At 47.8% G+C, this 26652-nt stretch overlaps 2 protein-coding genes across 4 annotated transcripts in view; both read right to left on the bottom strand.

Moving 5' to 3' along the window:
- Window positions 1-26417, bottom strand: part of OSBP2 (oxysterol binding protein 2) — a 183734-nt gene extending 157317 nt beyond the window's left edge. Inside the window, exons 1-3 of one of the 3 annotated variants that reach the window (XM_070516393.1) lie at window positions 26294-26417; window positions 19512-19640; window positions 6834-8200 (exon numbers count right to left, since the gene is read on the bottom strand). In XM_070516393.1, the coding sequence (XP_070372494.1) occupies window positions 6834-8188 (1355 nt within the window). In that variant the 5' untranslated portion in view covers window positions 8189-8200; window positions 19512-19640; window positions 26294-26417. Of the gene's footprint in view, window positions 1-6833; window positions 8201-15128; window positions 15258-19511; window positions 19641-20585; window positions 20721-26293 lie in introns of those variants that run through there. The other 2 variants (XM_070516391.1, XM_070516392.1) reach the window with 2 other exon arrangements.
- On the bottom strand, window positions 20425-26612 carry C8H5orf52 (chromosome 8 C5orf52 homolog). Its single transcript, XM_014834633.3, has 3 exons — window positions 26294-26612; window positions 23913-24021; window positions 20425-21143 (listed from the first exon to the last, which is right to left on the bottom strand). The coding sequence occupies exons 1-3, from the start codon at window positions 26560-26562 to the stop codon at window positions 20946-20948; spliced, it is 576 nt and encodes a 191-aa protein (XP_014690119.3). The 5' UTR covers window positions 26563-26612; the 3' UTR covers window positions 20425-20945.
- Window positions 26613-26652: the final 40 nt, after the last annotated feature.

Raw genomic sequence — 26652 nt, 5'->3', positions numbered from 1 at the left:
TGCTCATCCTTTGAAATGCCTGCATCCAAGGTTGGCCCTTGGTTGGCCTCTGGGAGTTTGGAAAGGGGAGAGCTCCCTGCTCCCCGTCCCATTCCCTAACTGGTAAGGGTGGCTGACTACACCTAAACTGCTTGTGCAGTGTAGTTTATGCTGAACACCTGCTTTCCCTATGGGAGTCTGGACTGTGGGAATATGCCAGGCAGAGGGTGTCCATGTGACCAGCCCCCAGTAAAAACCCTGGGCTCTGAGTCTATAACAAGCATCCCTGGTTGGCAACAGCTCACATGTCTTGTTATAACTTGTTGCTAGAGGAGTTAGTGTGTCCTGTGTGACTACATCGGGAAAGGACCCTTGGAAGCCTGTGCCTCGTTTCCCCAGACTTCACCCCACACCCCTTTTCCCTTTGCTGATTGTGCTTTGCCTCCTTTCGCTGTAATTATAGCACAGCTGTGAGCACAGCTCGGTGCTGAGTCCTCTGAATGCTCCTAGCAGGTCATCGAACCTGGGGTTAGCCTTGGAGACGCCAACACAGGACCCCGGCAAGGAGTGTCCCAATGTGAGGTGGGCGGACAACTTAGCACAGGTGGAGTTAGAAGGTTATTTGAGTCCCGGCGCTGCCCATGAGCTCCCACTTCTTCCTCCATTTAACAAGACAATAAGGAAGAACCAGCACTCCTCACTGACACTGTGAACTGGAAATCGCTCTGACACCTACAGAGAACCCACAGATGTGAGGGCCTATTATCCAGTTGGATCTAACATTTTAGGCTAGAGGACTAACCTCTGATCCATGGCCTGCTTCCCACAGGGTTGTGCACATAACACATGCAAGGCAAACCATCGGCACACATGAAACCAGTTTAAAGAGCTATGAGACTGTGAAAAGTTTTAAAAGTTTTATCTTTGCTCCCCATTCCTCCAGCCATTGCCATACTTTACAAAGCGACAAATCATCCTAGGTATATACAGACAACACGCACAAACACTTGCAACCCTATGGAAATACAAATGAGGACCACAGATACAGGCTATTGGTTCATTGAGCCTATTTCAACACATTCAAATCTGTCAACATAATATATCCAGGTAATCTGCATTTCCAACTGTCACTTCTCTAGCACTCCTGGCTTAAGCCAGCAATCTCCAAGTTATCTTCCCAATCTTATTTCAGCCAACAGGTTTTTGAAATTGAAAACAAATTAAGAAAAATCCAAGTTGCACTAACATACTTGGCTTTCTGAAATCCCATAAAATCACAGGCAATTCTCATTCATTCACTCACTCATCCACTGAGACTACCAAGTTACTGGGAGTGTATCAATGGCAAAGCACCATGCTAGGCTCCATGCAGAGTACAAAGAGGATGCTGAACTTGGCCTCGGTGTCTGCAGAGATGCCCACATACACACCCTGCAAACTCCCCGAGGAGGAAGACATGGTCCTTGGGCCAGTCAAGGGCACTGTAGGTATTTCACATGGGAGAAATCCAGTGCAGGGAACTGCTAACACAGGGGACGAAACTATTGACAGAGAATCCTGGAGAAGACAAGGCAACTCCAGAGCCATCGGTGTGGGGAGTAGCACCAGAGCGGGGATGCACTGTCCAGGGTGGAAGCTGGAAGCTGGGACAGCAGTTAAGCACAAGGCAGACCTGAACCACGTTATGGCAGTAGGATTGGAGAGGAGGAACAAGAGCAGAGAGATAGGCAGGGCTCAGCAATTCCATATGATGTGGGATGAGAGAGGGAGGAGGCAGCCAGCACGACTCAGAGGTTTTCAGCTATTCATAGAAAGAGGAAAGTTAGGAGGAGGAGCAGATTTTGTGGGGAAAATTACAATTCATGTCTCTAGACCTTGCAAAGAACATTGGTTGGCATTGTGCTCCTCCAAAATATGCTGCTAGTCCACTCATGGCCTCTTTGCAATACCCTTGTGTTAAATGTCAAGAAAATATACGTCAGATAAATGTTTACACATTATCAACCTGTGTACTCCTTTTCAGCTTCCTAACAGTCTCACAGTATGAAACACTGAATGATATTTCATATTCAAGCTGAATCCAATCCTTCGAGTATTACCTGACACTGAAAACCCTACTATTCCCTGGCACCCAGTCCTCTGGAGAGTTGCCTTTGAGAGTTGCCATCACTGGAGGAATGAGTATATGATCCTTCCTAGAGGCAAAGATGTCTTGGTGTGCCGTCTTCAGTTACGTGGCTACCGGCCCAAAATGGTCCCAGCTCACCAAATGTTCAGTGACCTTTCTCAGCCAGAGCACCCTCTAAATTTACTTTCACTTGACTGAAGCCTTCTTTCTTACAGACCTAGACTTCTCTGAGGCCTGCTTTGCCAACTGGCTTAGCCATTCCTACCCATAGATCAGTCTGAACGATAAATGAATGAAAACAAATGCTTCTGTTTGAAAGGATTTCCTGGGAAACAAATGTCATTTATAATGTCACCAAACAGGCAACTCATAATACAACGAAACAGAACTTTGCTTAACCAGATCAATTTTGTCATTAATGTGGAAAAAGCTTATACTTGGAACACTCTCTCCCTAAGGATTTGCTGAAGCCAATACCTTTGAAGATTCCACATAACTTATGAATTTTCCTCTAATTTCATGTAATAACATGTTCTCTATGAGATGATAACTGAGCATGAAATTTTTTTAATGGGAACTAACAACCTAAAAAACACTGAGCACAAAACCATATTCTCCTTGTTGGTATCCAAATAGACATGTGCTATATGATTAAGGGTGCCAAGCAATGGAATAAGAATCTTGTCTTCTGTGTTTATTTATATTCCTAGCACGCTGTTGGAAAGAAGTAAAAACCTGCCAACAATTACGCATACTACCCAGAAACTCTATATGTGACAATATTTACAAAGAGCATTTTTTTCCTGATAATGTGAATGTTGCTAAGTCCAGCTGTTGGCACTATGTACTTTCTCCCTTAGAATAAGCTGAAGTGATTAAACGAGCTTTCCAAGCAAAATCCAGGACAGAAGTACCCGAGGAAGCCATACTCAACTGAGAAGCTCTAATCCAAACCAAACCCCAACGGATCTTTTCTTTTTTTTTAATTTTTTTTTTTCTTTTTATCCCCAAAGCCCCCCGGTACATAGTTGTATATTCTTAGTTGTGGGTCCTTCTAGTTGTGGCGTGTGGGATGCTGCCTCAGCATGGCTGATGAGCGGTGCCATGTCCATGCCCAGGATCCAAACTGGCAAAACTCTGGGCTACCTCAGCGAAGCGTGGGAACTTAACCTCTTGGCCACGGGGCCAGCCCCCCCCCCACTGATTTTCTATCAAGGTAAAAATAATGGGGATTGAAATGCAGGTCAAGACTACAAGATACCCCAGTACACCTACTTGACTGGCAAAATCAACGCTGACAATACCAAGTGTTGGAAAGGATATAGGTCCACAAAATCTCTAATTGCCGGTGGGAGTATGAATTGGTACAACTGCTTTGGAAAATAGTTTGGCATTACGTAAGGTGAGTATTCACACTCTCCACAACCCAACGATTTAACCCAAGAGGAACTCCTGCACGTGTACAAGAATTTTCACAGTCACCCATCAAGAAGAAAATGCATAAAGAAAAAGTGGGACACTCACATCCTGGACTGTTACAAAGCAGTCAAAATAAATACCCCCAAAATCATACACAGTTGAATAAATATCCTTTTTTATAAAGCTAAAAACGGTTGAAATGAAAAATATGTTGTTTAAAATTTCACGTAGATGAGATAAAACTAAATAAAAAGGAAAGAAAGGGGAGGGTGACCAGGATTTGGGGTGGTGGTTATCCTGGAGGGGGGCAGGCTGGAGGATGAGATGGAGGAGGGAGCACAAGAAATATGTGCCCATATTTTCTCCAAAGAAATTTCTCCAAACACCAGGCTTCACTTAGTTTAAAAAAAAAAAAAAGAGTGGTCTTTCCAAAAGGGAAGCTAGCAAGAGAAATGGCTCTGATTCCTTCTCCAACAGTCACATCAGCCCAGCATGTAAACCTGATTCTACCTGGCCCCTAAGGAAAGGAGATCACAAATAAAAATTCTTTTACTCTGTTTTCAGCTCACAAGCACCTGAATCTTGCCTCCATTCCAGCCACACACACTTGGAGAACCAGTGAGGGCTAGGGGTGTGGGGAAGGTGGGAGGAGATAACACACACATGGTACTGGGCACAGACGGAGCCCCAGATAACCCACCCTGCTGCTGTCAGGATTACGAGCCATGGGCCTGGAGGGTGCTCAGTTCTTGACCTCAGCAGGCAGGATGGCCATGCCTGGTCTGGAAGGCAGGATTCAGATCAGAAGCAAGAACAGGAGAGCAGTGTCAAACACCTGAAGTGCCGGGAGGCATGAGGAAAGGCAGACCCAAGTGTTTTCCAGAAGGCAGAACTGGAGTACAGGGAAGAAGTGGCGATCTCGGCTGCACCCAGAAGGGCCTTTTCTGCACACGGAGACTCACTCATCTCCAGAAGCATTTAGGCATAGCCCATAAACTGGGGGCCTCTGGGTAAGCCACCGGAGCTCTTTCATTATGCCTCAGTTTCCCTTCCAATAAAATGGGAATGAGGACATCTTTGCGACTGGCCTCACATGGGACTAAACGAGAGCACTGTTCCTGTGCAAATGTCAGGAGTCATGCATTCCACCCAGGCAAGTCAAGCAATAATCTTGCCCACCTTGGAATCTAAAAAGGTCCCAAAATAAAACTACCAAGTTGGACTACACAAGCACACACACAAGAAACTTGTCCTATCCCTTCCTCCCCTAAACCAGTTTTTGTCCCCACAACCTTAACAGCAAGCAATAAGAATCTTCCTTAGTTACCTGGAGAATCTGCACATTTGAGATTACCTTGAAATCAGCCAACTTTCTACACAGAGTTATTTTAAGAAAAGAAGACAGGACATCTTCACTCTTCCAATTAAAGTAAAACAACAAACATGCATGAGGTCAGGTTTTGCTTTCACTAGAACTAGGCCTTCTTGCCACTGTGGGACACTATACTTGTAAATATTACCTTGACCTCTACAGGTTAGTACTACCTGATAAAATACAGATAACTCAGAAATGCTGAACTCAAGGATGAGTGGGCAGAAGGACACACATCTGCGACAGGGACAGACTTTGGAGTACAAAAGGCCCAGGTCAGAATCTCTCTCTGCTGCCTGCTGGGCTGGTGACTTCGGACAAGCTATGTCCCTCTGTCAAATCTCAGAACCCCTCATTTATACAACAGGACAACCCTGGAACCCAACTCACAGTGTGCTTGTGAGGATAAAATAAATGAATGTAACATAAAACAGTGTGTGTGGTCCACAGCCGACAGGCCCCATGTATTACGTCCCTTGCCTTTAAGAAGACAGAGTGATACTTATTTCTAGCAAATCACTGATGATCCCTATCATTGCCTGTTTTGGTAAAATGTTTACTTACCTGACAGAGGATGGCAAGTGAGATAAAGACACTGTTTGGAAAAGGATCTCTTTTTGCTTAGTTGCCTAACTCTAAAAACATTACACTCAGTGTGATCTGTATGATACAACCGAGTGGGCCGAGGGGCACCAAGACAGCACATGAGAAGGGTGCATAAGAAACACATGTCAGCTTTCTCCTTTGCCAGGAATTAAACACAGTGATCTCCGTTTTGGAGTGGGAACCATCACTTAAGTTTAGTGGAGCTCCCAAATTCTCAGAGACATCATAGACTCAACCATCCTCTAGAGGCTATGTTCCAAAAAAGGCCAGGAAGGACCATATAAATCCTATGGTAGGTGACCTGAAGGGATACAGCCTGGCCAAGTGAGGTGAGAAAGGTGACCTGAGTTTCAGCAAACAGCAAAGTAGGGCCCGCCTGTTTGCAATGACAATGGAGCAGCATCACCTGGGAACTTTCAGAAATGCCAAATCTCAGGCCCCTCCTAGACCCACTGCAGCAGAAACTCAGCAGGGGGCCCAGCACTCTGTGTCAACAAGCCCTTCAGGGAATTCTGATGCTCACTCAGGTTTGAGACCAATGGCACAGAGTGACCTGAGAGCTCAGAGTTTAAGCCAGCCATCCCCAGGGAACATACCAAGGCAATAGCCAGTGAGGAAGGAGAGAAAGCCTTCAGCATCTTTCCTCCTTTCAATCAATGTTGGTGGGCAGACAGTGTTAGCTATCTCACTACTGGACTTCAACTTGAATCCCATGCTGCTTCTGGGATAAGAAAGGTCACAGTGGGGTGTTTCCTGGTTATCCACAGAATGCCAAGACGGGCTCCTGAAGGGTAGGAGCTGAGTCTGATACATCTAGGGGGCTGCTGTGCCCAGCCCAAGGTCTGGCAACCAGCAGGCATCAGGAAAGGTGGGAGACAGAGAGACCAACTGAGGAGGGAACAGGCAGCCCTTCTCATGAGTGGATCCCAAGGAATGAACAAGGTTACTGTCCCCCTCAATCCCTAACACAATGATCTTAGCTCCTAAACCAGAAAGCTCCTGAATTAAGGAGTTGGGGGGCTGACTGTGACTTGCCACCCCAGGTCCCACAACTACCAACACTAGAGGGGCCCTGAGACCCCAGATAACTCCCTCACTCCCTAAACCCAAGCGTGCCAGAGGTGATGTCCACAGGGGGCTCTCATGCCAGAGGCCAGCACCCCAGCCCTTGGAGGCTGGCCGGAGGCATTATTTCTCCTTACTAGAGGGCATGTTCCCAAACAACCCTAGGCTAGTGGCGGTGTCCTCCAACCCTGGATGTCCTCTCTCACCATCACTGCAGCATCACCACCCTCCAAACCCAGATGCCCCACCCTGACACTTCCATACCTGTAATAAGACAGCAGGCCATTGCTGAGCACGAACCAGCGGCGCTGGTAGCCCTTCAGGTAGTTGGTCCACTTGAGGAGCCAGCCCTTCAAGCTGTCCAGAGGCAGTTCGACCGTGGGGGCAGTGGAGGTCCTAGCAGCCCCTGACATTGGAGCCCCAAGAGACGTCCTCACGTGTCCCGGTCGCAGAAGAGGCAGAGGCTTTGGCTCAGATTTGGTCAAGGACACGCGCCCCACTGTTGGCTCCAGCGCTGGTAGCTGCTCGGATGAGCCCTTTGTGAGTGGCCCAGCACCTACACTTGAGCGCAACTCTTGCCGTGGCCCTGACCCCGTCCCCAACCCCTGCAGCAGTTCCGATTCCTCTTTGGACCCTGGCTCAGACGTCTTCTCGGACTCAGGCTCCGATCTTGGCACCGGCTCAGAAGCTGGCTGTGACACCTGTTCTGACACCGGCTCAGGCACAGGCTCGGGCACTGGCTGGGGCTGAGGCTTGGGCTCCGGCCCGGAGCCGGGTGTGGAAGCGCTCATGCTCGGCGCCGCCGTGTGGCAGGACAGGCAGGGGACAACCGTGAACAGCGACGAGAGCCCACGGGAGCGGCCACCGAAGCCGCCGCCTCTGCACAGAGCGGCCGCTTTCCCCATAGAGCCGGCCGACCGGAGCGCGGCCGCGTCGAGGGGAGGGGGGAAGCGGGAGGCGGAGGCCGGGGGCGGGGCCGGGGGCGCCGTCAGGGGCGCGCGGCGCGAGGCGGGGGCGCGCGCAGGTCCCTCCGCCGCCCGGTGCCTCCAGCGCCCGCTGGCTGTTGCCCGCCCAGCGCGCAGCGGGCAGGGCTTGGACTTCTGTCCCTCTCGCGTCGCCAGCGCCCCGGTCAGGGTCTGGCCCTTGAAAGCGCCGTGGAAACACCTGGGGGTGAGAGGTTGGCAGGCGGGCGACGCGGAAGGGACGGCGCGCTTCAGGCCACCATCCCTGCCTGTGCCCCAACCCGTGCCAGGCGCTGGAGGAACAATGATGAATGCGGAGCCCGGTGGCTCCCAGCGCAGCTCTGCGGGCGGGGTCGTGCGCCGGCGCTCCCCCATCCGGGGTGGGTTCGCTCCCCGAAACCCAGGAAAGCGGGGGTGGGGGGTGCAGGTGCTCTGCTTACAGATCACCAAATGCTCCCGAAGCACAGGGTTCCGGCCCGGCCGGATGACACTAAAAGCTGGGGAAGAGGCCCACCGTCCCCCATGGCAGCCATTACCTGTCTGTGGGTGCTTCCCGCGGCAATCCGGCTCAGTGGCCCGAAACCACAGCTGCCTCCACTTCCTGGGCCAGCTGGCCTCTGGTTCACTGCCAGGGCACTTCGCTGCAAGTGGCGACATAGTTTAGGCTCTCTAAACGAACAGAGAAAGAGTTTTTGTAAACCGAGTTATAGTACAACAAGGAACACATCTAAAAGCGGAGTTCTTAACTTGGGCCTCCTAGATATCCCTGAGTAATCTTGGCTGGCGGTCTGTGAAGCTTCTGCAATAGTCTACGGAGTTCTACGTGTCTATGCAGTTTTCTGGGGAGAAGGTCCATAGTTCTAACGGGATTCCCAAAGGAGTCTATGATCCTAGAAAGGTTAAACATCACAGATTTTAAATAATCTATCCTACAGGGAAAAGCGGATGGTTTACCACAAATAATCGGAAACACAAGTTGAAAGGTTGGATATTAGGCTTCTACTCAGACCCTTCCAGCTCTAGACCTCTATGCAGGCTCCCCCTGCTCATCCTAACGTGTCTTACCTCCCCTTACCCACTGTTCATTCCTGATCTTTGCTTGTGACAAAGTTACCTGTGCAGGGACCTGCCTCCTACATGAAGTGATGGCAGGAGCTGAGCAGACTTTAAGGTCCTAGAAACAACAGGTGCAGACACTCCCCTAAGCAGGAGTCCCTGCCATCTTTGCTGGTGACTCGGGGACCCCTTTCTGGGGCACCTGCCGCTGAACGGTGGTCTTACCTGCAGTTTCGCTGTGAGCTCTGGAGTGCAGAAACCTGCCCATTTGGGTCTAGCCCATAAGTACAAAGGTGGTTCTCAAATTTCAGTGTGTTGAGTCACCCCAAGGAAAAGTGATTGCCTCTTTGCAGCAGGTAGGGGAGAACCGGGCAACTGGAGAATGGAGTGGGCTGCTTGCCTTTCACTTATACTCTTTTGAACCTTTTGAATGTTTTAACTGTTTCAAAATAATAATAACTGTTTCAAAAAAATAATAATTGTTTAAAATCATTCTAGGGAAACATTAGAAATTTAGTTTTCCATCCCCATCTCCCTGGGATTCTGAGTCAGTAGGTCTGAGGTGGAATCCAGGCATGCATTTTAATGAGCTCCCTGGGCATTTCTGATGTGGGTGGATCATGGACCACATTTGATGGACAGTGATATGGAGGGAAAATCTTGGGCTTTAGGAGTCAGATGCACTAAAGAAATCCTAGTCCAGCCACTCCATAGCTGTGGGACTTTCAGCCACCTCACTGAGCTTCCTCTTGCTCATCTGTAAAATGAGTATAATAATCCCTACCTCACAGGTTGAGAATAATAAAATCATGTATGTAACGTACATTTGATAGTAGATGCTCAGTAAATATTCTCTGGTGATTTATCTAGAGGGTGCTCAGTGAAATGTTTGGTGAAATGAATTAAACAGAGACCAGAGCAGAAAGAGATGAGACCAAGGTTGACATGCTTGGAAAAGAGGCACGAAAATGGGAAAAGCTCAGGGCCTGCTATGTATGTGCCAGACATGTTTGCAACCCCAAGGAGGGAAGCCATCTAGCAAACAAATGCTTAATGCTATGTTTTGACTGCTGCAACAAACGGATGACAGGGCCTAAGTCACCTGCCAGAGTGGGTGAATGTGTCACAGGAAGGGCAAGGTTTGCACTGAGTCAGAGGGACAAGGAGTAGAAGGGCATTCAAGGCAAAGGAATCAGCATGCATGAAGTCCCAACTCAGGAGAGAACACCTTGTCTGGGAAATGAGAGAGCTCAGCATCTAGCTCTGGGAATTAGATGGACACCACACTATCAGAAGTATCCTTTATCCTACAGAAAGTGGGCCTCCTGGGCACAAGGGAGACTTTTCACTTTTAAAGTGCCAGATTCTACCAGTTGGAGAAGGGCTGACTGCAGATCTGGTGCAGGAAATATGCCAGATGAGCCTGCCTGAGACATTTTGTCATGCCAGAAAGTTACGAGGCTATTCAAGACCACTGTGTGTCAAAAGGATTCAAAGGCCAACTTAAAGGGGCTCCCACTGACCAAAGGGACAATTTGAGCATGAAAAGGAATAATGATTAAAATGGGTCAAAACATCAAATATATAAGATCCATAAGTTGAACTCAGAAGTTCCTAAAGTTACAAAAAGAAAAAATAAAACAAAAAAACCCACATGGGTCACCTCTGGAGGTTACTCCAACACTAACTCATTATTTTGAAAACTGATAATAAAGGGAAAGAATTAAGTCTGTACCCTATATCTCATAGTAACCAAGGAGTTTATGACGGGAAAATCTTTATAGAAGAATTTGCTAATAAATGCAGAAGAAATGACAAAATTAGAAGACAACATTATCTTTTGGCAACCACTGATGAAGTAACAGATCTAGGCAATGATCTTCAATAGCTTGCAGGTGATGGGGTTGATGGGGAACCTCATAAAGGACAGATGAGGCTGACATCAGCTGAATCTACAGATTGATCTTAGCGTCACCAAAAGTGCAATGACAGGACACTATGTGCCTCTGGATGTGACCCAGTAGGAAACACCTATCTCTGCCTGTGAAGTACTTTTACTTCTCCCCTCCCCAACCCTCCAAAAAGACCCCTAAACCTGAATCTAATCAAGCTTCTAGCGTGACCAACATGAAAGAAATGCAGAGCACAGAGGAATACGCTAAATGACCCAAGAAGTCAATCAGCCAAATCCATAAAATAGGAAAATCTATATTCAAATGACTTGTTTTATTCAACAAATACATGGCCTAGGGAAAAAAGATGGGAATAGAAAAATGTTATCAATTTTAAAAAGACATGTCAACCAGATGCAATATGTAAACCATGTTTGGATCCTGATTCAAACAAACCAACTGTAAAAAATACCTTTCAGAGATAATTGGGCAATATTGAACACAGATTGGGTTTTAGAGAGTAGTAAGAAATTATTGTGTTATATGTGTTATAATGGTATTGTGATTGTTTTTTTAAGGCTTTATCTGTGGAGATACATTCTGACATATTTATGGGTGAAATTATATGATATACTGGATTTGCTTTAAAATAGTCCAAGTTTTTTTTTAAAAAGTGAGGATGGAGGGTAGATGAAAGAAGAGTGGGCAGGTGTTGATGTTAAAAGTGGGTGACGGGTACACGTGCATACGTTATATTGTTTTCTCTGCTTTTGTGTATGTTTGAAAATTACCATAAAAAGCTCTTGTTTTACAAATGTTGGGCCTTTTACAAACCTCACCTCCTACCTTTTTATTTTTTTATTTTATTGAGGTCACATTGGTTTTTAACTGTGTAAATTTCAGTTGTATATCATTATATTTCGGCTTCTGTATAGACTGCATCATGTTCACATGAAAAGTCTACTTTCCATCCATCACCAGACACATGTACCCATTTACCCCTTTTACCCAACACCTTCCCCTCTGGTACCCACCAATCTGTTCTCCTTATCGATTTGTTTCTTTAACTTCCACATGAGTGAAATCATATAGTATTTGTCTTACCTGTACAACAACCTTGTAAGGTCCATTCATGATTTGTTTTTACACAAGAGGAAATTGAGGATCACAGAGCTAAAGAGGCCTGCCCAGAATCACACCACGGGCAAACGGGGAACCAAGATTCAAACAGAAGGTTCTTTAGCCCCAAAGTCTGTCCACTTGTGCAGTAACACAATAGATACCAGATCCCTCCCCTCCCCCCCCCAAAAAGAAGCCCTGCTAGGCTTCCCCTAAGGACCTTAGGAGCAGGAAAAGCTAAAGTGTGACAAGCAGTGAAGGCCCTTGTGGGCTGGAAGGCTCTGGGACAGCTGATCCAACCTCACACTGCAGAGCTGGTCACAGCATCTCTTCCACCTGAGGTCAGCCCTGTGAGATGGCAGGGACAACTGTCCCCATATGTCTGAGTTCAAGGTCACATTGCTAATTGGATAAGAACCCAGGCCTTCCAGCTCCTATGGGCTTTCACTCAAAATCTAGACAGATTCCCCTACAAGCTTGTGGCCAGAGCTAACAAATGTAGATGCTGATTTGTGTCTCATTTTACCAAGGAAAGGAGACTCACGAGCTAAGAGGGAGGCAGGGCAGTATGTAGCTAAGAGCACAAGTTTAGAAGGCAGGCCTCGGTTCAAATCCCAGGTTGGCTGCTTTCTGGCTCTATGCCCCTTAGCTAGTATCTTGTAAAATGAATTGGTGTAAGTTTCCTCTGCTCTTACACAATTAGGTCTGTCTTACCTCCGGTCCCTTTGCTAAATGAGAATATCTGGCTGGAAGCTCTGTGTGGGGCAGAATCATAAACAGCAGTCAGGAGGGCTCTATTCTGTGGTGCCAACATCCACACTGCAAGCCCTAGCTGCCCTCAGATATTTAATTCAATTGCTTCAGAGAAGAGCCATACTGTTTTCTGCTTGGGAGAAATGTTACCTGCACTTTACAAAGCTGAGTGTCGAGAAGGGTAGGGCGGCTGTCTCCCCGCCCCCGCCCTAGGTTGTGTGTGAGTCTATGTTTACTGTATACTGAGTAGATACAAAAGAATATTGCAAAATATATGTAGTGCATACGAATAACCATACAAGACACCCATGGGGTCACTAACCAGTTTAAGGAATAAAATCCCCCATTTTAGTTCCCTGTCCTCCCTTCTACCCTCTTCTGTAACCTGTTGACTTTAAGCCCAAAGACTCCCTGGGTTCTTTCAAGTCAACTGGCTCCCACCTCCTTTTTAGTTGGCTAAGAGAATGATTTCAGGCGCTGCTTCCACCTGTTTCATTCAGCAAGCGCTCTCATCCTCTTTCTATACTTACTGAAATCTCTCCTTCATCCGTGATCTATCCCTATCTAAAATTGAAACACCCCCAACATGGCTTTCCCAAGCCCTCTTAACCATTTTCCTTTTCTCCCAGCATTTGTCACTTTTTTTTTTTTAAAGGTTGGCACCTGAGCTAACAACTGTTGCCAATCTTCTTTTTTTTCTGCTTTTTCTGCCCAAGTCCCCCTAGTACATAGTTGTATATTTTAGTTGTGGGTCCTTCTAGTCGTGGCATGTGGGACACCACCCCAGCGTGGCCTGATGAGTGGTGCCATGTCCGCATCCAGGATCCGACCCAGCAAAACCCTGGACCACCAAAGCAGAGCACGCAAACTTAACCACTCAGCCACGGGGCCAGCCCCTGTCACTTTCTAAATTATGTACTTGGTTGACTTCTGTCTCTTCTTATTAGAAGGTAAGCTCCAGGAGGGCAGGAATTTTTGTCAGATTTCTTTCACTGCTCTGTCATCAGGGCCTACAAGAAGACTTGGCATATGATATGAACTCAATGAATATTTGTTGAATAGTCTTCTTTCTAGTTCTCTTTGCTGTAAAGTGTTTAGTACTTTTTGAATTTTCTATACTTTTATTTCAGTAGGGTCTCAAGAAAGATGGGAGGGAAACATGGGTGCTAGTCAAACGTCCTGAGCTAGAAGTCTCAAAGTCAGTGGTTCTTAATGTAGGGGACTGTGGACTCCTTTAAGATTATGAGGAAACCTACAGAATGTACAAATGGGCACTTACACCTGAAATTTTACATACAATTTAAGACCACAAACTTGACCTTAAGAACCTGTGCTCTTAGGACATTTATGGAAAGATGCATAGAAACTATTAACGCAGTGGCCCCAGAGAGGAGGAAGACGGGAATTCTCCTTTCATCAAATGCCCATATAAATCAATTTTGTATATAGTACCTGTATCATAACTTCAAATATTTAGAAACTAGTTAAATATTTTAAAGGAACCTATGTTCTAACACCTTGGGGCAATCACAAACACAGTCTTCAGGGGCCAGGGAAGTAAGCGCACTCAGCCTGAGGACAATACACAGTGGTGGCAGCTGTGGCTAACCAGAGCTTGCACACACCACCCAAAGTGCTTAAACGCAACAACGAGGAAAACATGGTGTTGATCAAAGTTAACATCCCTGCTGCCAGCCCCAGGAGGACTATTAGTTAGCAACCTCTGCTTTGCCCTCTGCTTAGCATGATAGAAATCACAGGTTTTGTTTGAAAACCTTTCTGGGGAGTCGATTCCTCAGTGATGGAGGATGCAGAATCTCTGAGGCAACAGAAGGAAACAGAAAATAGAAAAACACTTTGGAAATGACCTGAGAGCTCCAGAGAATACAGTCGGTGGTACAGGATGCAAATTTCACAAAGAAAGGAGTAGCCAAGCCTCCATTTTGCCAACTTGTCCAGCCCGTGCCTGGCAGGAGCTCCTGGTCCCATGAGAGAACTAAGGCAGGTTAGTGGATGATGAGGGCACAAGGTATGAGACGGATGGAGTGAGTCCAGCCTAGGAAGGAAGAGCTCACATCAGGGCAGGCTCTGTGAAGAAGGTGGACCAGGAGCCAGGCCTGGAAGGGTCGGAGCTGAATTTCCTCAGGTGGAGGTGAGGGAGGGCTGTATTCCTAGCAGGGTGAACAGTAGGATCAAAGGCTCAGAAGTAAAAAACTAAGAAGCCTCTTTGGAGAAGAGAGAGAATTCATGAGATTTGGCTCATGGGAAGGAGAATGGGAAAAAAGCTTGGAAAGCTAGGTTCCACAGGATCAGGCCCTCCCAGTCCTCTAATTTGCCCTTTGAATGAAGCTAAGGAACAATTTTTTCCCATGGCCATTTCATTCTCGTAAAGCCTGTGCACTCAGCCCCCTAGCATTATCTGAAGAAGGCTTGGCTCTGGGGCCCCAATGACTGGCCATTGTTCTATGACCAGGTTCACTGACCTAAGGAGGCTACGAGGTCCCTAATAGGCTATGGATGTATCTCAGTCCAACTTCCTCCTCCTTAGGGATTAACTGAAATATGAAGAAAGAGAGAAATCCACCAAGGCCTAGAGATGGGATGTATGTTGTCCAGAGTCTAGAGCAAATTAAGGAGTCACAGAAGCTGAACCCCTATCTCTAGATCCTTATTCTGGGGCTCACTTCCCTGCACCAAGCTGCCTCTTGAGGTTTACATGTCAATTCCAAGTATAGCACAATAATTACAATCGTCACCACAACGCCCTTCACATTTACCCCATGAGGTGCCGGGCTTCGTGCCAGGTTCTTAACGAGCATTAGCTCACTGGGTTCTCAGAACAAGCTTCTGAAGTAGGTGCAATTCTTCCTGGTTTTCAGATGAGGAAGCTGAAGCTCTGAGAGGGTGAAACGACTTCTCCTGAGAGGCAGAGATGAGATTCCAACTGAGCCATCCGCCTGAGGGCCCACGCACATCAGATGAATGAAACCTCACTGCAGCCCCGAGGGATGAGGACATATGTGGCCCTCAAGGCTTGTGGGCAGCACTTCCAGGGGCCAAAGGGCTGATGAGGGCAAATGCAGCTCAAACCGATTCTCTCTGTAGAGCCCAAAAAAGGCTCAGCCACCATCAGCCGGGGTTTTTATGGGATTCTCTTTGTCCTCTAGGGACTCCATTACATAGAACAAGCTCCATGAGGACAGGGGATTTGAGTCGGTTTTGTTTACGGATGACTTCCAGCACCTACAAGAGTGCCTGGGCCCCATGAGGAGCTCAGTAAACACATGCTGAAATGGAACGTGACTGCCGGTGAGCCACAGGGAGAAACGAGAAAGACCATCACACAAAGCTTCTGGGTGGGGGAGTCCTACCGGCTGAGACCCAACTCAACCCTAGGGGGGATGTGCACTTGAATGACAATGACTTGGCGAGAGAACCTTTGAAAATGCTCCCAGATGAGCACACTGGTTAAAGGAATTCCATCAGAAAACAATTTGTTAAGTGATAAATACATTAGTAAAGCAAAAATCACGCCAAATTATCAAATTATCATTTTGTTAAGCCTGGATTTTTCTGGCTTTCCTCAGAGCAGGAGTTGCTCCCATCCACTCAGCAGGTATTTATGGAGCATTACGTGTGTAAAGCTCTGTGCCACATCTCAGGATCTGAGAACTGGATCTGAACTCTGGAAGTGCAGAGATCAGCCACCAGCACTGCGCCCACCTAGTTGCAGGTGGGAGAGCTGAAGCCCAGAGAAAGGTTGCTGGGGGAGGCAGGGAGTCCTAGTCCAAGGCCTGCTCCTGGCTCTGCCCTCTCAGCCCTCATAGCCATGCAGAATTCCAAAGTCAGCAGCTGGACCCGGCTCTGAATTGTAATACCCAGAGTAACACTTCACAGTTCAACAAGGAGCTGCCCCTACCTGTTTGTGCTAGGGGTCCCCAGGAATTAAACAACTTGGCCTCCCTCCCAGACCCTGACACACAGGCCTTCCAGCAGATCCTAGCTGAGCACACAAGTGTCTGCTGACCTCTTGTGGTCACCGAGGGATCTGTCCAGGCCCAGCAGAAAGGGCTTGGGATCCACCTCTGGGACATTCTGGTCTGGTGACCTCACTTCTCAAAGTGTTTTCCCATGGCCATTTCATTCTCGTAAAGCCTGTGCACTCAGCCCCACTTACCTCCTGGGGTCCTCCCTACAATCCCAGGAGGTGAGGAGAGCCAGGATTCCCATTCCCACTTTACAAGTGGGTGGCAGCACCCTGGGATCCAGTCCTAAATCCATTACTAATTCCTTATCTCACCTTGGCAAGTTAATTCCCCACTCCCAGCCGCAGTTACCCGTCGGTAAATAGAAGAAATGACCTGCACAAGGCAGCTCTAAGGTTTTTCCAGCTCCCCAAACTCTCAGAGTGGAGAGGTAACTTGACCAAGGTCAGAGTGAATCAGGGCAGAGGCACTCCTGGTTGGCAGGTCACCCCGCTTCCCCACACATATCAGAAAAAGTGAGGGGTGACACAGCAAACAAGAAAACCAGTTCCTCCACCTTTGTGTTCTTATTGTGTATTGAAGGGCGACATGGACAGATGGATAGGTGAGTGGACGGATGAATGGATGGATGGATGGATAGACAGATGGGAGCATATATAAGGACTTGGGGATCACTTTTAGCTGCAACTATAGCAGCTACTTGACTTCCCCTGCTCCCTGACAAGCTGCCCATATAATTCTAGCTGTCTCGCCCCTTGGCAGGCTGCTCCACATCCACCTACTGGAGTTCTGAAGCCCCTGCCCGGGCCTGATAGTCTGGAGCTGGGACTCACTGTAAGGAGAATGAGTCCTCATCCAAGACTTCCTCCCCATTGTGTCACTGACCACCATGGTCAACAATGGTACCCAAGGAGGAAAGCCATGAACAGGAGGCCCACAACATGGGCATCCCTCACAGAGCAGTTCCTGTGGCCAAGAATGGGTGGAATTGAGGTGGATGCTGGCAATGAAGCTGAGGATCACGAGGGCAGCTGGATAGCATGGAAAGAGCATGCCTTACGTGTGTCACACCCTGGTTCAAACCTAGTGATTCTGAGTAGGTACCTCAGCCTCTCTGTGCCTTGGTTTTCTCACCTGTAAGATGGGCGTGATACCTGACAAGTGTTGTGAGGACTGAATAAGGGAAGATATAAAAGGCCTTGCATGTAACAGGTGCTTGGTAAACAGAAGTTCCCTCCTTTTGTTCCAGGTTGTGGAGAAATTCTAGAGAGGGAAAGAACAAGGTCCACTGAGCACCCAACAAGTTTTTTAAACTGGGAAGTTTTTCAAAGTACTCTCAAGTAGTGACATGCATTTGGCACTAGGGGAGGAAGGAATGAAATGTATTTTCAGCAAGAATTAAAAGTATGCTCAAACACACTTGATCCCTTTAAAGAGAGTATTACTCATCTGTCCCCTGCCATCGGCACAATTCTTCAGACACAAAGGATGTTCCACAAAGATTCCCAAGGGCAAAACTGAGAACATCTTTTCACAGCTAATGGGTGGTGGTCAGGACTCCTGCGTCCCATTCTTCTACTTCCTGGGTGAGCATCTCCCTCATCCACATCTCCCTAACCCAGCTTAACTCCACCTAATAGCCTATCCATCCCAGAATGGGTGACAAGTCCTTCTTAGCCATCTGATAGAAGGGAGACCTGGGTTTTAGTCCAGCCCTCTGTTAAATAGCTGACCTCAGGTAACTGATGTTACAGCTGAGGCTCCCACAACACCATCTGTGGAATCACGCTCCAGGGGGCTCCAGGTCCCGGCTCCTCCACTTCCAACCAGAGTGATAAAGACAGGGAACTTGCCACGTGGTGGTTAGGATATGGTCTTCAGAGTGAGACAGGCTTGAGGTGGGCTTTGTCACTTACTAGCTGCCCAACCTCAGGCAGGATTCTCACTCTCTGAGCCTCAATTTCTCATCTATAAAACAGGGCTCAGAAAATTACCTAAATTGTTGTTGGGAGGATTCAGTGAATTATGTTTAAAAAGAGCTGAGCCTTGTGCCTGGCACATGAGTGCTCAATAAAATGTTAATAGCGCAACAGTTTTGATTACTAGAACGGGCTTCCAGATAAGATTTTACTTGGACTAAGAGTTCCGTGTGTATGTGTGTGGTGTGTTCACTGGACTAAAGAACCTTTAAACCCCTCCCTAGCTCCAAATTCTTTCTCAAACAATAAAGTCCCATCTAACGCCCTTCTATTCTTCCCTGTTCCCTCACTCATCTTCTTTCCCTTAATCTTCTTTTTCCCTCCCAAGAATTAAGCAGCCTCTCCAGAATTTCATCACTTCTTGTTCCCTACTCAAATTTAACATCCTCTGGTTTTTAACGCAAAAATGGAAAGAGTAAGTCCACACAATCAGAGGTGCGTTAGTGATTTATAAAGGCACTCATCAGGCTGACATCCCAACTCCTCACCCACTCCATTCCCAGGGGCCCTCCAGTCCTTTGGACCACAGCATGAGGATGCAAAGACCCTCAGCCAAGGCCAGCCATCCAGGGTGCATATGGCTGGAGACTAGATCGGAGTAAGGCTCAGAGAGGCTGCATTAAGTGAGACCTAGGAGGTGGAGAGTTCCTTGAGAGAGTCTGGAGAAAAGAGGGGCTGGGGCTGCTCTGCAGGCCCTCTGAAAACTCAAAGCCCTTCCCCTTTCTATATACAGTGCCAAGGAAGAAAAGACTTTTGAAATGAAACAAATATACCAAATGTAAGAAATACACCAAAATGCTAGCAGTGGTTGACCTAATAGGCTTTTTTGGTAAATGTGGTCATATTACTTGTGTAACAAAATTTAAATATTTAAAATTAATTATTCTAATCAGTTGCACTCAGCCAAGAAAACAGACAAGAACCTAGAAAAAGACTGTTTGGCTCCCACTGAAATGTAGCATGCTCCAGTTCTCAAAGCAAGACCATAGAGGGGGAAAATAAAACACCTTGAACATCTGGCTCCCCACCCCGACTCCAGCCCCTGATGGGCTGGGGCATCGCCAAGATCCAGCTTAGAGAAGGGCTGCCAGATGGCGCCAGGCATCAAGGGTGGAGGGACGTGATGAGGATGACGATGAATGAGGACTTCCTGAGGAGGACTTCCGAAAGCCATCAAGAGGACTGAGGTCCTTACCCAGCAGCTGTGGTGATGCAGAATGACCACTCCACGGCAGTCAGGAAACCTGCTTCTAGTTCTTTGCCACTAACTTGCTGAGTGACCTTGGGCAAGTCAGGTCACCTCTCTGGGCCTCAGTTTCCTCATCTGTAAAATTAGGGGACTTGGTTAAGTTAAAAAAATACGTACCAGACCCTTACTCTGTGCACTGTGCTGAAGCTATAATACAAAAAAGGAATAAGATAGTCATTTATTCAAAAAACACTGAGTGATTGCTCCATTTACTAGGCATTGTGGTTACAAAGATGAGTAAGTCAGCGTCCCTGCCAACAAGGCATTTTACAACCTGGTCAGGGAAACAGTGAGCAAAGAAGAAATGGCCAACGCCCCCTTGGGTGCAAAGGTGTGGGAACAGGAAGGAGTGGCCTTTTCTACTGGGGCCAGGTAGGGGAAGTGCCACAGAAGAGGCCTGAACTGAATCTTGAAGGATCCTTGCTCCCTGCTCTCAAAGACTGTACAACCTAATCAGGGGTTGGCACAAGTACCCAATAGCTACCACACAAGGCAGAGTGAAGCCACCACAGGTAATCCAAGTTCAGAGGAGAGACGAGACCCATGTGGCTTAGGCAGGGTAGGGAAAGGGGCAGGCAGGAGGCAGAAGGAGGTCTGAGAAGCTTTGCTGGGGGTGGGAGGGTTGGGAGGGTGGGGAGTGGCAGTGAGATAAGCCTTGAAGGATGAAGAGTTTCCTGAGAGCCCTGAGGTGCTAAAGAGGCATTCTAGATGAGGGGCCTGCGTGAGTAAAAGCACAATGTGAAGTCAGGGTGTAGTTGGGACAGCAGGCAAGCCAGAGAGTGAGGACTGGCAAGGCTGGAAGCCAACTGGAGCCATCATGATGAGAGCCATTGGAAATGATGGGCCCTGGGCCAAGTACTCCACATCCTCACACCAGTTCTTGCAGGCAGGTTCCCTCACTACTATCCCTTTCAGATAAGGAAACAAAGGCTCAGAGGTTACAAAGTCACATAGCAGATAGATGGCAGAAATAGCACTTAACTCAGGTCTGTCTGATGCCCCACCCCTTGACCTCCTTACCACTGGAATGCTAAGCAGTGGCCCTTCTCATCTAAGGTACCGATGTCCCAGCACACCTGGCCTGGCACTTCACCTCAGGCATGTGGATACCAACAGTCGATCTTTGCCTTAACCGTGTAAGCCAGCTTGATTGGGCCTCTTCCCCTTGGGCAGCTACAGGACTACCAGGACTCCTTCACCAGAACAGAGGGGATGGGGCGGGGCAAGGAACAGCACAATTGCTGAGGGTTTTTGTGCTCCACTGTCCACTGGTCTGGGTTTATTGTTGTTCTATGACAGTGTAGGCTAGCTAGTTTCTAGCTCTTTTTCTCCCATCAGCCTAGTGTCGTCATGGCTCTGGGGAAGATGATTCTGCCTTGACTAGGGTGGCCGGATTTTCTCTTCAGGATGGAATTTCAACTGGAACGGATGCAATCGGATGCTATCCAGGTACTGCTGGACATTCATGGATTCCCGTCTCCAGCGCCCCAGCTTTCTGAGCTGGTCCGTCATGAACTTTTTTTTCAGGTGGTCATACAAGTGGCTCATCTTTTTCTTGGTCTTGTCTGAAGCTCTTATCTTACAAAAAACAGAGGTGAAGTTATGATAAAGAAGCTACTTCACAGCAAGAGAGGTTATCTGTGCTGCTGCTATGGGGATGGAAAATGTGCCAGCTGGACCCAATATTCCATAAACAATGTGACTCACAGGGAGCCTCCATTTTCCTATTTGTAAAATGTGGGCATTGAGCTAGATAATCCTCTGGTATCTTCAGACAGGAATGTGCTATTGACCTCAACATCTCTATGCGAAGACTAGTTAGAAAGAGGAGGGGAGGGGTGGGTGGAGAAAGGCTGCATCTCGTTCCTCCCAGCTTCCTTAACTCCTAACAGTGCACTGCTCATTTGGTGCTTCCTACATATTGTTGGTGACATGCCTTACATGACACTGAACTCTACTTATTTCTTCTGTTATATCATTTCTGTCCTGTCCCCAATAAGACTGTAAGCTCTGGGAAGGCATATCCTTTGTCTTACTCGTCCAGTTATTTATTCCAATGAGCTAGCTATGGAGAGGATACTGAGAAAAATCAACCACAGGTCTTCACGGAGACTACAACATAGTCGTGAAGGTATTTCCCAAATATTTGGGACACACACACAAATATTTCTAAGCAAGGCAGAGAGTGATTTCACTTTTACTATGGACTAGGATCTCTCAACCTTGGCACTATTGAGCTTTGGGGCCAGGTAATTCTTTGTGGTGGCGGACTGTCCTGTGCATTGTAGGATATTTAGCAGCATCCCTGGCCTCTAGCTACTCAATGGTAGTGGTACCACCCCACTCTCATTTGTGCTACCAAAAATGTCTTCAGACATTGCCAAGGTCCCCTGAGGGGCAAAACCATCCCCAGTTGAGATCCGCAGCCAGAGATGAAGGAATACCAGCCATCACCCACTGTTTTCAGAGAATTGCTCAGAGGATTCCCAAGACACTAGACCTTGGCTGTCCTTGTTGAGGCCCTGAGAAATGAATGGCTAACTGAAGCTGCCTCTTGCCCTAATGTGAGCACTTTTGGCGGGAAACAAAAACACTGCCAAACTGCCACTCAGGCCTCTCAAATCCACTGAGTTCCTACAAGCTGAGCCCTCAGCAAGTCACTGCATCTACAAACACAAAGATAGCCCCTGTCCTTAAGAGAGAATGTCCTGCACCATGGTCAGTCAGACCTGAGCCTGCAACTCTGCAACATGCAATGACATACTGTGTGACCTTAGTGAAGTTAGTCCATCTCTCTGAGCCTCAGTTTTCTAAACTATTAAATGAGATAATAATACATAGTGGACGCCGAGTACCTAAAACACATATGGCTCAATACAGCTTTAACAGGAGAACTTCTGGCACATATAAAGCCAACTCAAGAGAGTTTCCAGTTACAGGATTTCAAAGATCCTCACTCCACTTGCCAGAGGTACATCCTCTACCTACTGGTTACAGGGGTTGGCCCCCAACCCATCCTGGGCCAGTCAGAATAGCCCATACCATCTGGCCACAATGATTGGGGCATGGATGGGCCCATAACCCAACTGGGGCCAAATGGAGTCCTTCTCCGGGATTTGCCTAACTTGAGCAACAGTGGAAGCACTGCATTTCCTTCCTGGGCTACCGGCCAGGGATTCCTGTGGCCACGGACCCCAGGGACAGCCAGCCTGATGATGATGCCAACATACAGAAAGAAGCAGAAAAGGAGATGAAGAGGAGAGTGGAGGACACATCCAATGGCATTGGAGCCCCTGGTTTCTCCTATCCCAAGTATTGGTGACCCTGGCCCATCTATCCTTGATTATGTAAACTTCTCATTATCTATTTTGCTTGAACTAGCTCAAGTTCAGTTCGTGTCACCTGCAACTGAGAGGATCCTAATAGATCCTATTTTGCAAATGAGAAGAGTCCCAGAGGAAATGTGATTCCCCAAGGTCACGTGAAGTTGGCCTGCCCATCTCCAAGTCTACCCAATTTCCATTCCACTCCACCAAAGGAAGTTTAGCAGAGGGAAACACCCAGGCCTCGACTCTTCTTTTGGTCTCTCTGGTGCTCAAGATCTGGCACCATCTCTTAAGCCTCCCTCTTTTTGATGTCAGAATCCCATGCACCCATCCAGGTTTGGCTCTGGAACATGAAGGGAAGCTCAACAGAGTCAAGAAGTGGGCAACAGCTCAACTCTGGGCTGCCTGCTCTGCTTGAAGAAACAAGCATGTCCTCAGAGTCCTTCATATTCATTAGTCTCTTCCTCATGACCAAAACAGTGCCTAGCAGGCCCTAAACATACCTTCAATGAATTAATCAAGCAGAGTCTATGGGGTGTTGGCACTGTGGTTTCCCCACCCTTTTTCTGAGGGCTTTTGGGTAAGCAGGTCAAACCCTACTTGTCCATAAGCAAAAGGCAGAAGAACCTCAGTTCTCATATTGAAAACGCAGGATAATCCTCGAAGGAAAAAACTAATCAAGTTGTGTTGGTGCCACTTCAAGATCTAGGACGCAAGACTTCTTTTTATGGGAGATAATAGGAATCCACTCACAGATTCCCTAAATAGAAAGGTAATGTGCTTTGAGAAAAAAAAGTGCCACAAGAGCCAAGAGACTCGGCCCAAGGACAACTGTGACACCTTGGAAAAATAACTAACCCCAAGTTTCATTTGCCTCCTCTGTAAAATGGGGCTTGCATAGAGCACCTTGATGGCTCCCTATCACCTCTAAGATCTGTGATCTACCCCCGGGTATTGGGGAGAGTGAAATGAACATGGGTCAAGCCACTAACACGCTCTAATGCAAAAGCTTTAACTTTACCTCCATCTCATAGATTCGTTGTGCACAGAGGTTGTCACGAGTAATCACCCGAGATAAGTGGCTCTTGGGTAGAAAATTTCTCATTGCTGCTTCACTGGAATTCATTAAGCTGGAGAGAGGAGGGGAAGGTGGTACAGGTTGAGATGGCTGAGGCCAGGGCTAGGCCTGGGCCTGATCTGATGGGGTCCTGGGGTAGTAGTTGAGGATTCCCCAGATTTCTCAGGAGAGGCACAGCTCTGTCATAATTATCAGAAGAGTAAGGGAGTAGACCCAGGTTTCTTCTTGTGGAAAACGTGCACTCAAGGGGTGGGTTTTGGATACTGAGAGGAAAAGCCATCCTGAAAAGGATGTAGAAAGGCCCAGAGCAATTCAAAAGAGAAGTGTCAACAGGGCCTGAGAACTCTCCTCGTCTTAAGGAGAAAATGAGGTTGAGGTGGGAGGCACCTGCTTCAGAGCCTAGGACTAAGGGGCATCTGAAGCGGGGAGGAGAGGTGGTCAGAGGAAACAGGGAAAAAAATGAATAAAGAGTTTGAACAGAGGTTAGGTTGGTTAATTAACAGGGGAATTCTAAGGGAAAAGGGTTTGGAAAAAGTCTAAAAAAGTGAGGAAAGTCTGGGGTAGACAAAGATTTGAGGAGACTGGGGGGTGAGAGGTAGAAGATGGAGTGGAGTAGGGTGGGGCGGGGTGGATTGGAGCCAGGCGCTCCAGGTGAAACCAGAGAGAACAATTTGGTCAAAATAAGGAACTGGTCAAAAATGAATAATATGGGCCGGCCTGGTGGTGCTGCGGTTAAGTGTGCATGTTCCACTTTGGCAGCCCAGGGTTTGCCAGTTCGAATCCTGGGTGGAGACATGGCACCGGTAGGCGTCCCACATATAAAATCGAGGAAGGTGGGCAGTGATGTTGGCTCAGGGCCAGTCTTCCTCAGCAAAAAGAGGAGGACTGGCAGATGTTAGCTCAGGGCTAGTTTTCCTCAAAAAAAAAAAAAAAGGATAATACAAGGCACTGAGTTTTCACTTTTTGATAATTTAGTTACATCATGAAGCGGTTTTGCAACTATGTACCTTTAAATGTTTTTGCCCACTTAAAAATAATTGCTCATATCTTCTTTCTAAAATTTGGAAACTATATAAATATATAATAGGGAAGGAACTGAAAAAATTGTGGTTAGATCATACAATAAAATACTATGAAGTTATGACTAAAACAGATATCCACAGAGTGTTAGGTGGGGAAAAAAAGCAGGTTACAAAATAGTAAACATTTTTGTGACATATTCCTCCCCCCAAATGTGTAAGCATATTGTAGTACATATATATGAATGGATCTGGAACAATATACACCAAAATGTTAACAGTGATTCTCTCTGGCCATTCACTTTGCTTGTCTGTCTTGTTTGATTTTTCTATAATAAATGTCTACTAAAAAAAAGACAATTTTTAAAGGATAAAACATTCTGAAGGATTAAAAACATTTTTTCTATTTCATTTTCAGCCAATTTAGAACTAAGGTTTTATGAATGTTTTTACATTTACAAACTGGTAGAAACAAACAAACATCCCCAATCTCCCATTTATATTTTTCTGACAGCAAAGGTATGAGGTGGTGGAAAAGACTGGATTAGAGATCAAGATGCTCATGTACAAGTCCCCTAAATCCTGTTTAAAAAAAAAAAAAAAGCCTAAAATATTTAAAGTCACATAAAACACTCTTCACTCACTCAGTGCTGCACCAAATTTACCAATACTTCCTGGGAAGGAAAAAAGAAAGGCAGTGACTGGAAATATTCCCTTTCAAGTAATAACCATTTTGAACCAAATTGCTTTCTGTGGCAGCCTGGAGGATGCTGTCAGGGGGTTGTGAAATGGAAGTGGGAGGGGAAATGAGGGTCTGTGGGGTTTGGGGCCGGGCTGAGGGAACTGGGGGCTTTCCCAGAGCCACTGGGGCACGTACAGGTTGAGGAGAGGGGTGTCAGGCTTGAGGGGACCTGGGCCTCGCCACGCTCTAAGGAAGCTCAAGGCTCGGCCCAAAGGTCGCTGGGGACCCTCGGGTTACACGATGTCAAGCCTGGGAGCCTGTAGGGCCGGGCCATTTGGATGTGTGGGTCGGAGGTGGGATTTTCGGCTTCTCCCGGGGGTCCGGGCTGGGGGCGTTCGGGCTCCCGGGTTCCCGGCGGTGCGGAAGAGCTGGCCTGGGAAGGAGCTGGGGCCGGATCTGCAAGAAATCCAGACTCTCCCAGGGTCTAAGAGAGGGCCGGGCTCTGAGGAGCACGAGGCTTCCGGGGAGCCAAGGCCGGGGTCCCAGGGGCGGGGGTCAGAGAGAGTTCGGGCTCCCCCAGGGGCGCCGGGGTCTGACAACCCCTCTGGGCACGCGGGCCCCACCTGAAGAACACCAGCGGCTGCGTGGTCCGCGGCCGCAGGAAGCAGATCTGAGGCCGGGCCCCTACGTTCACTTCGGGGCGGTTGGCGACCCTACTGCGCCGGAAGAAGGCCGAGGCCGGGTTGGTACCGGAGCTGGTGGAGGCCTGGGCGGCGTCCGCAGAAGCCGTGGACAAGCCCAGGTTCCATGTGACCGAGGGCCTGGCCTGCTGAGTAGTCAGGTCTTCCGCGCTCGACAACGACTCCGGAACCGCAGGCAGCTTGGAGGCCATGCTCGGCGGGCGGGCGCCGAAGTGGAGTGAGGTCCTGCGCAGGCGCGGTGCGCTGAGAACCGCCCGTTGCCCGGGAGACGCGAGAAGGAG

Source organism: Equus asinus, chromosome 8 (genome assembly GCF_041296235.1).
Source record: "Equus asinus isolate D_3611 breed Donkey chromosome 8, EquAss-T2T_v2, whole genome shotgun sequence".
Taxonomy (NCBI): Eukaryota; Metazoa; Chordata; class Mammalia; order Perissodactyla; family Equidae; genus Equus; species Equus asinus.
The sequence above is the reverse complement of the archived record's forward strand: the minus strand, read 5'-3'. Positions and strand labels throughout refer to the sequence as shown.

Excerpts from the sequence above, each read along its gene's own strand:
- C8H5orf52 (XM_014834633.3), bottom strand. The coding sequence starts at position 26,562 with ATGGCCTCCAAGCTGCCTGCGGTTCCGGAGTCGTTGTCGAGCGCGGAA. Across the intron at positions 24,022-26,293 it reads CAGCCGCTGGTGTTCTTCAG|CTTAATGAATTCCAGTGAAG; the intron begins GTGGGGCCCGCG and ends TCCTCTCTCCAG. Across the intron at positions 21,144-23,912 it reads AACGAATCTATGAGATGGAG|ATAAGAGCTTCAGACAAGAC; the intron begins GTAAAGTTAAAG and ends GTTTTTTGTAAG.